This window comes from Symsagittifera roscoffensis, chromosome 3, assembly GCF_963678635.1.
Source record: "Symsagittifera roscoffensis chromosome 3, txSymRosc1.1, whole genome shotgun sequence".
NCBI lineage: Eukaryota > Metazoa > Xenacoelomorpha > Acoela > Convolutidae > Symsagittifera > Symsagittifera roscoffensis.
The window spans coordinates 83,978,076-83,988,094 of record NC_087064.1 but is presented as its reverse complement, the minus strand read 5'-3'; the positions used below and the strand labels follow the sequence as shown (position 1 = coordinate 83,988,094).

At 36.4% G+C, this 10,019-nt stretch overlaps 1 protein-coding gene across 1 annotated transcript in view; it reads left to right on the top strand.

The window, feature by feature from the left end:
- Window positions 1-940: 940 nt before the first annotated feature.
- Window positions 941-10,019, top strand: part of LOC134841871 (patronin-like) — a 51,144-nt gene continuing 42,065 nt past the window's right edge. Inside the window, exons 1-5 of the mRNA XM_063857914.1 lie at window positions 941-1,261; window positions 2,730-3,047; window positions 3,515-3,739; window positions 8,799-8,904; window positions 9,227-9,637. Of these exons, the coding sequence (XP_063713984.1) occupies window positions 1,082-1,261; window positions 2,730-3,047; window positions 3,515-3,739; window positions 8,799-8,904; window positions 9,227-9,637 (1,240 nt within the window). The 5' untranslated portion in view covers window positions 941-1,081. The remainder of the gene's footprint in view (window positions 1,262-2,729; window positions 3,048-3,514; window positions 3,740-8,798; window positions 8,905-9,226; window positions 9,638-10,019) is intronic.

Below are 10,019 nucleotides of genomic sequence, written 5' to 3'. Positions count from 1 at the left end.
ATGCAGTTGTTTTGAAATCGATTTATTATTTTGAGAGGCGAAAGAACTAAATTCGGTAAAATCGTTCGAAGGGGTGAAAGATGCATTTGATGGGTCTTGGATGATATTTTCTATTCCGGGACCATACATCTCAAGTGTTATCTGGCGGATATTCCGGGGAACTTAAGGCTGGTGGTGATAACAAGTAAAGGGTTTGAAGGGATGTATAATTTTAGTTCAAACTGATCAGATAATAGTTGCTGAATTCCTAGTTTTCGACTGAAGCTGTGTCAGTCTAGTTTCTGAATGAACTGTTGATAGCCATTATTAGGATGAGTACCTTGAAAGCCATTCATGTTTCATAGCTTCTGTTCTGGCATATAAAATAAACTTTATTCTTTATCATAACAATTTTTTTTCTTGATTAGTCGAAACCAGTTATTAAATAGTATTTGTTGTAACTATTTTCTCTCATATACTATTTACGGTATCTCTGCGGGGACTAACTGGCAAGAGAAGTTTTCTTAAACTACCATATTTCTGACAATATTTGACTGCTTTGAATTGCTAGTACCGCGTAAAATTGAGCCTGAAATGTCTTCGGCTTGAAAAAAAGTGATTACCCACAAGTCTCTCTCACATTATCGTCTCAATGAGCAGTAGTTTATTTAATGTAACTGTCAGTTTTTGCATAGGAGGGGTATTCTTACGACGGAGTAACCGAATGATGAACACTTTTCAGCCAATCAGAGTTGTCGAAAGCCGCAATGAGGTCTAAAAACTTGTCTAACTGCGACGTAAGGCGTGCAGTGTTTATTTTCATCGGATTATTTGCATCGTGAACTCTATTGATAGGTTCCTTTTTGAAAATGAAAAAAAAACTATTCAGTGAAGCCTTGAATTGAAGAGCGTAACTCGGCTTGGCTGTTTAATCTGTGGAAAACGGTGTCTTTTCAGATTAGTTGTGTAAATAAATAGACTTATCTTTATTTTTTTTGCTTGTCCAAGTTTTCGACGCGTGTCTTCAAATGTCTTCCTGTTGCCATCTTGGGTTCATTTCTTTTCACGTGTTCTAACTTCAACTTCGCCACGATTTGTTCACATGGAGCTACAAATCAATGAAGATACGGGTCGTTTCATCTTGGACCCGGTCAAGGTTCTGCCGCAGAGTTTGTACGATGCTAGCAGAGCGCAGACTGCACACCATATAAAGTGGATTCTAAATTGTGCCTACCCCGAGGGTCTGCCTGACTCATTTGGGACTCCATTCTACATAGGCAATGTTAGTAAATTACTAAATGTGTTAACATCAGATTCAGATATTAAGCCTCACTTAGTAGAATTCAAAATGAATCAAGTGAGCAATCTCCCCCAAGCAAAAACGGTGTAACGCTACAAAAAGACGCCATCAAACGCAATTAGATAGTTAATGTGTTCGTAGCACGCTATCAATTGACTGACTGAAGTTTATTTTATATGAGTATCGAGAAAAAATTTTTAAAAGAAAAACTTTTTAAAAAGAAAGTTTATTTCAAAATTTTTTTTGCAAATTTTTGTTTGGGCGACCATTGCCTCAACGAGCAAAGCGACTTACATTTTGTTTGGGCGACCATTGCCTCAACGAGCAAAGCGACTTACTAGGGTTGGTGCTCTAGCCTTGTATCTGTAACATTATATCAAAAACTGTTCTCCGCAGCTCATTAAAATTGTTTTTTTTTCCCATTTAGGACAGAAAAAAGGCGCTTTATGCGACTAAAGTCGTCTCAGTTTCATTGATCCTTTTTCACTCATTTAACTTTTGAGCGTTGATATTGCAAATTTTGGCGTTCCACTATCGTTGAAGAATCTGATTTATGATTTCATATCATTCAAACAATTTTGAAGTGGTTATAAACATGTCTCAAGTACCTATTGAGCTATCCCCCCCCCCCCACACGCGAGAATGGGGGGGGGGGGGAGATTGCGCAATTGATCCTTCAAAATAGTATTTTTCTAAATTGGCTGGTGAGAGCTAAGAAGGGAAATTGTCGAGGTTCAATAAAGAGACTGAAATTAAAAATTCAGTTTGTTATTTGAAGTCAATGGCAGTAATTTTGGGATAGCAAAATTGTAGATGGAATAGAAAGTTATTATTGAGTTCATGAGCTTTTCGCCAATCTTCTGTTGGCTGCTATGATTAACTCTTAAGCTCTTGAAATGCGCAATCTTTTTAATTTTTGTTGAAACTTATCTGATAGTAAACTTATACGAGAAAAATAAATTATAAATAACGAGCATTCATTTTATTGATTTTTTACTGTATAAGAATCGCTGTACGTAGTTCAGACTCTTTTGAGGTCGCGATGATTTTTATCCGTTTTTTCCATGAAAAGTCTTAAATTTGTTCAGGCTCAAATGCACTTTTTCGCGGCTTGACTTTTGATTTATTTTCAAATTCGATTCATTTCCTTTGTTAAAAAGAAGACAAAATCCAGTATAAACAGCAAAAGTAAAATTCATGAAAAACGTGATCGACTTCTATTTTCGAAAATGTAATTTAATTATCAGATTTCCCAGCGAAATAAAAGTTTTATCTATTGATCCAACTTTCTCAAATTGGGGTAGTTCTATCAAAAAATTGTGCTAGAAATTGAAAGAGCTTGAATGCCATAAGTCATTTTCTTTTTTTCTGTTAACTTGATTTGATTGATTCTTTTCTTCCAACTGTCTGTGTCTGTGGGCTGTGTTATCAATATGAAACTGTATTGCAGGACAGTCGATTGGTGCTATCGCCCCATGTCATCTCCAGTCTAGTCTCCTGCCAAGTGTACCATCTGGCCTGCAGTAACATCTTCGCCAGCTGTGATGCCCAGGAGTGGAGTTGCAACCACACCGCAATCCTCACCCAACTTGCATCCAAGTGGAGCATATACCCCATGGAGCAGAGTAGTCAACTGCAGCTCAATTCAGAAGGGGATGCAAAGGCAGCCGTTGGGGCTGCGAGTGGGGCTCATTTGGAAGGGGCTGCTGGTATGATGGGGGCACCTCTAACTGAGCAACTGCTGTCGCAGACACTACCATTCAGATTGGTTAGATTGAATTCCTCTTACTGATGCAACAATTGTTAAAGTTCATATATGCTGCTTCGCCAAAGCAAGGATAGCAACTTGTGCATTTTTACTTCAACAGTGGTATGTTTCGAATTTACTTCTAGATGTTTGGACCTAAGATTCCTTTTCCTAGCTCTTCTTGAAGTCTTAAGGGAATCTTTTCTTATTCATATGCTTTAAAACTTCTTCAGCAGTGGTATGTTTCGAATTTACTTCTAGATGTTTGGACCTAAGATTCCTTTTCCTAGCTCTTCTTGAAGTCTTAAGGGAATCTTTTTCTTATTCATATGCTTCAAAACTGAGTTTGCTTCATATTCAGATGTCTGGAGTCTTGAGTCCGTAGCAGATTGAAGTTTTTTTGTATAAATTCAGTGTTTTATATAAGAAACATGAATAAGAGAGATAAATAGTAACAAATGTTGAGCCATTCAGTTGGAATACTTCAGGCCAGCCACGTGGCCCTGATCGAGTCACTAATCATGGCCAGGTGCATCATCCTCAGTCCCATCAGCAGAGTGGTGGCCCAGACGAAGACACTCTTCCAAAAAGAATGTCCCGAGGAGTTCGCCACCGGGATTGAGGAGATGCTTCCCTATGACATCGAGGATGCTCTGTTGTTCTGGATGAACCACTGTTTGATCTGCTTGAAGAAACGAAATCCATCGGCTAAGGTAAACCAAAATAGTCTCTCAACTTAAAAATAATCACGTTTCAAATCTGACATGTTTTTGTTTCAAAGTTGGTCGGAAAACTGATATAACCTAAAGTGAGAAAATTATTAATGAGCTTCTCCAAAGTCTACATTTCGGCAGTAATTGCCCTTGCGATAAGCAAGGTATTACAATCGGGTACTAGAATTTTTATCCTGTAAACGACTTTTTCCACAGGATCTTGACTGCTACCGGATCTTTCTTTTTCAATTTTAAATAAAAGTACTATCACTCTTTATTATGACTGAGTTTCACAAATTTGTAAATTTACCATGTCTGAGTTTTTTTTCCATTTTTTCTTTTTTTTTAATTTTCCAAACAGTTTCAATTTATCTTATATCGTCTTAGTCAACTTCTTTTGCGTAATTTCGAGGGCAAAATATATTCGTTAGGGATTATGTGTTTCAATTGGATGGGTCGTAAACACTTAATTTTTGTGAAATTTTTTATGAGAACAGCTTTGCTTTCGATTTAACATGTTTCTTCACAAAGTTTCTAGATTTCTATTTTTAAGGGCTGATAATGAACTTCATCTAATACATATATGCATTTTGTGTTGCGGTAATTTTTCAACTGTTGTGGTTATTTTTTCAAATAGTTTTTTCCAACTTAATTTTTCAGAATTTATTTTGACTTGTCTATTTTTTCTTTCACTATTTTTTACCGCAATATGTGATTTGCCTCCGCTCCGCCTCTGTGTTGGAAGTCTTCACATATGATCTGTGTCATGTTTAGGTTTTTTGAATTTCGAACATTAGCTGAAGATGGACTTGTATTTTTACTTGTATTTTTTCATTCACTATTCTGTATCGCGTGTGTGTGTGTGTGATTTGCATCGCAAGTGTCCGCTCCGCCTCTGTGTTTAAAATGTTCTCATATGATCTGTGTCATATTTAGGTTTTTTTGAATTTCAAACATTAGCTGAAGATGGACTTGTCTTTTTTTTACTTGTGTTCTTTCATTCACTATTTTGTATCGCGTGTGTGTGTGATTTGCATCGCAAGTGTCCGCTTTGCACCTGTGTTAGAAATATTCACATTTGATCTTTTTCATTTTTAGATTTTTTGAATTTCGAACATTAGCTGAAGATGGACTCGTCTTTTTTTACCTGTTCTTTTTTTCATTCACAATTTTGTACCGCGATGTGTGATTTGCATCGCAAGTGTCCGCTTCGCCTGTTTTGGAAATATTCACATAAGATCTTTGTCATATTTAGGTTTTTTGAATTTCGAACATTAGCTGAAGATGGACTCGTCTTTTTCTACCTGTTCTTTTTTTTCATTCACAATTTTGTACCTCGATTTGTGTTTTGCATCGCAAGTGTCCGCTTCGCCTCTGTGTTGGAAATATTCACATAACATTTTTGTCATATTTAGGTTTTTTTTTGAATTTCGAACATTAGCTGAAGATGGACTTGTCTTTTTTACTTGTTCTTTTTTCATTCACAATTTTGTACCGCGATGTGTGATTTGAATCGCAAGTGTCCGCTCCGCCTCTGTGTTTAAAATGTTCTCATATGATCTGTGTCATATTTAGGTTTTTTGTCTTTGGAACATTAGCTGAAGATGGACTTGTCTTTTTTACTTGTATTTTTTCATTCATTATTTTGTATCGTGTGTGTGTGTGTGTGTGTGTGTGTGGGATTTGCAACGCAAGTGTCCGCTCCGCCTCTGTGTTTAAAATGTTCTCAAATGATCTGTGTCATATTTAGGTTTTTTTGTCTTTCGAACATTAGCTAAAGATGTACTTGTCTGTTTTACTTGTTCTTTTTTTCATTCACAATTTTGTACCTCGATGTGTGATTTGAATCGCAAGTGTCCGCTTCGCCTGTTTTGGAAATATTCACATAAGATCTTTGTCATATTTAGGTTTTTTGAATTTCGAACATTAGCTGAAGATGGACTCGTCTTTTTCTACCTGTTCTTTTTTTTCATTCACAATTTTGTACCTCGATTTGTGATTTGCATCGCAAGTGTCCGCTTCACCTCTGTGTTGGAAATATTCACATAACATTTTTGTCATATTTAGGTTTTTTTTTGAATTTCGAACATTAGCTGAAGATGGACTTGTCTTTTTTACTTGTTCTTTTTTCATTCACAATTTTGTACCGCGATGTGTGATTTGAATCGCAAGTGTCCGCTCCGCCTCTGTGTTTAAAATGTTCTCATATGATCTGTGTCATTTTTAGGTTTTTTGTCTTTGGAACATTAGCTGAAGATGGACTTGTCTTTTTTACTTGTATTTTTTCATTCATTATTTTGTATCGTGTGTGTGTGTGTGTGTGTGTGGGATTTGCAACGCAAGTGTCCGCTCCGCCTCTGTGTTTAAAATGTTCTCAAATGATCTGTGTCATATTTAGGTTTTTTTGTCTTTCGAACATTAGCTAAAGATGTACTTGTCTGTTTTACTTGTTCTTTTTTTCATTCACAATTTTGTACCTCGATGTGTGATTTGAATCGCAAGTGTCCGCTTCGCATCTGTGTTTAAAATGTTCTCATATGATCTGTGTCATATTTAGGTTTTTTGTCTTTCGAACATTAGCTGAAGATGGACTTGTCTTTTTTACTTGTATTTTTTCATTCATTATTTTGTATCGTGTGTGTGTGTGTGTGTGTGTGTGTGTGTGTGGGGGATTTGCAAAGTTTCTAGCCTTCTATTTTTAAGGGCTGATAATGAACTTCATCTAATACAAATATGCATTTTGTGTTGCGGTAATTTTTCAACTGTTGTGGTTATTTTTTCAAATAGTTTTTTCCAACTTAATTTTTCAGAATTTATTTTGACTTGTCTATTTTTTTCTTTCACTATTTTTTACCGCAATATGTGATTTGCCTCCGCTCCGCCTCTGTGTTGGAAGTCTTCACATATGATCTGTGTCATGTTTAGGTTTTTTGAATTTCGAACATTAGCTGAAGATGGACTTGTATTTTTACTTGTATTTTTTCATTCACTATTCTGTATCGCGTGTGTGTGTGATTTGCATCGCAAGTGTCCGCTCCGCCTCTGTGTTTAAAATGTTCTCATATGATCTGTGTCATATTTAGGTTTTTTGAATTTCAAACATTAGCTGAAGATGGACTTGTCTTTTTTTACTTGTGTTTTTTCATTCACTATTTTGTATCGCGTGTGTGTGTGATTTGCATCGCAAGTGTCCGCTTTGCACCTGTGTTGGAAATATTCACATTTGATCTTTTTCATTTTTAGATTTTTTGAATTTCGAACATTAGCTGAAGATGGACTCGTCTTTTTTTACCTGTTCTTTTTTCATTCACAATTTTGTACCGCGATGTGTGATTTGCATCGCAAGTGTCCGCGTCGCCTGTTTTGGAAATATTCACATAAGATCTTTGTCATATTTAGGTTTTTTGAATTTCGAACATTAGCTGAAGATGGACTCGTCTTTTTCTACCTGTTCTTTTTTTTCATTCACAATTTTGTACCTCGATTTGTGATTTGCATCGCAAGTGTCCGCTTCGCCTCTGTGTTGGAAATATTCACATAACATTTTTGTCATATTTAGGTTTTTTTTTGAATTTCGAACATTAGCTGAAGATGGACTTGTCTTTTTTACTTGTTCTTTTTTCATTCACAATTTTGTACCGCGATGTGTGATTTGAATCGCAAGTGTCCGCTCCGCCTCTGTGTTTAAAATGTTCTCATATGATCTGTGTCATTTTTAGGTTTTTTGTCTTTGGAACATTAGCTGAAGATGGACTTGTCTTTTTTACTTGTATTTTTTCATTCATTATTTTGTATCGTGTGTGTGTGTGTGTGTGTGGGATTTGCAACGCAAGTGTCCGCTCCGCCTCTGTGTTTAAAATGTTCTCAAATGATCTGTGTCATATTTAAGTTTTTTTGTCTTTCGAACATTAGCTAAAGATGTACTTGTCTGTTTTGCTTGTTCTTTTTTTCATTCACAATTTTGTACCTCGATGTGTGATTTGAATCGCAAGTGTCCGCTTCGCATCTGTGTTTAAAATGTTCTCATATGATCTGTGTCATATTTAGGTTTTTTGTCTTTCGAACATTAGCTGAAGATGGACTTGTCTTTTTTACTTGTATTTTTTCATTCATTATTTTGTATTGTGTGTGTGTGGGGGATTTGCAACGCAAGTGTCCGCTCCGCCTCTGTGTTTAAAATGTTCTCAAATGATCTGTGTCATATTTAGGTTTTTTGTCTTTCGAACATTAGCTAAAGATGTACTTGTCTTTTTTACTTGTTCTTTTTTTCATTCACAATTTTGTACCTCGATTTGCGATTTGCAGCGCAAGTGTCCGCTTCGCCTCTGTGTTGGAAATATTCACATAAGATTTTTGTCATATTTAGGTTTTTTTGAATTTCGAACATTAGCTGAAGTTGGAGTCTTTTTTACTTGTTCTTTTTTTTTCATTCACTATTTTTAATCGTGTGTGTGTGTGATTTGCATCGCATGTGTCTGCTTCGCACCTGTGTTGGAAATTTTCACATATGATCTTTGTCATTTTTAGGTTTTTTGAATTTCGAACATTGGCTGAAGATGGACTTGTCTTTTTTTACTTGTTCTTTTTTTCATTCACAACTTTGTACCGCGATGTGTGATTTGAATCGCAAGTGTCCGCTCCGCCTCTGTGTTTAAAATGTTCTCATATGATCTGTGTCATATTTAGGTTTTTTTTCTTTCGAACATTAGCTGAAGATGGACTTGTCTTTTTTACTTGTTCTTTTTTTTCATTCACTATTTTGTACCGCCATGTGTGATTTGCCTCCGCTCCGCCTCTGTGTTTAAAGTGTTCACATATGATCTGTGTCATATTTAGTTTTTTTTTTGAATTTCGAACATTAGCTGAAGATACATTAGCTGAAGATGGACTTGTCTTTTTTACTTGTATTTTTTCATTCACTATTTTGTATCGCGTGTGTGTGTGTGATTTGCATCACAAGTGTCCGCTTCTGTGTTTAAAATGTTCTCGAATGATCTGTGTCATTTTAAGACTTTTTGTCTTTCGAACATTAGCTGAAGATGGATTTGTTCTGCTTCAGGCTCTGGAGGAAGTGATGGAACTGTTTGACCTTGTGGAGGCATGTGATGGTCTGGTCATAGCAGCTGTCATGGCTCTATTTTCTCCTCGCTTACTACCTGTCCAAAGTCAGTACTTTCATTCCTCATCTTTTGTATAGCTAAATGGCCGCCACGCATATTGCACGCAATTATCCTGACCACTCCAAAAGTGGGAAGCAACAATGGTGTAGAACGGGTTAGTTCCTCCAATTTTAGGTACCTTAAGAACGCCATAACTATTTGAACATTCTCCCAACCATTATATTTGCAGAAAAAGTGAACTCCTGGAAATGGTCATTGTTGTGGAAACATTCAAAGCTACTTGTATAGCAAAAGGCTGCTCCTGATCATCAATGTAATTCCAATGGAAATTACCTGGAGGAGAGTGTCAACATGTCTTTTTATTTAGGATTATCCGAGCAAAATCACTCAATGTCGGCTCCTTCAGAATCACTCGCAATCAACTGTATCTACAACATCCAAATTGTGCAAATGTACTGCAAACTGCTTCAATCAAATCCCACACGTCTATTCACGGGCTCTTTGTCCAACTCACTAACCGCAAGTTCAGTTAATATTTTGCACCTCGAACTGGAAGATTTCCTATATCCTAACAAGCTCACTAAATCTGCATTTGTGCTTTTTATGGCAGAGTTATTTCATATTTTTTCAACGGCATATGAGAAAAGTTTGCCGTCGCTTGAAGATAGTTCAGCTGATGATGCATTTGAGACAGCAAACTCGAGAACAGATGAGTGCACAGCGAAGCCTAATTCCTCCGTCTTTGCAAATGAACCTCAGGCGTCGCCTCAAAATTATAGTAAGTAAGAGTTTTTTTTGGCAAACTGTATTTGCAAACTTTAAAAATTATGAACAAGTTTATGCCGTGCATAAAGAGGCGACTAGCGATAAATAACAGATACGTTTATCATGATAGACATTTATGTTGATATTTTTCAAATCAAAGCTTAGCAATATTAGTATATCAAAGTTGGCACATTTTGCTAAATGGAAGGGTTTGTACATGTTGGAAGCTCTAATAAAGGTACCAGAGTACCCAGGGACGGATCTAGGATTTTCTCGAGGGGGGGGGGGGCGGAGTTAGTATATATTGGCGCCCAAGGCGCCTTTAGAAAAATTTTCAGGTCAATCAGCCAAAAGTGGATATCTCAAAATTGTAAAAAGGGGGGACCCTTTGGGTC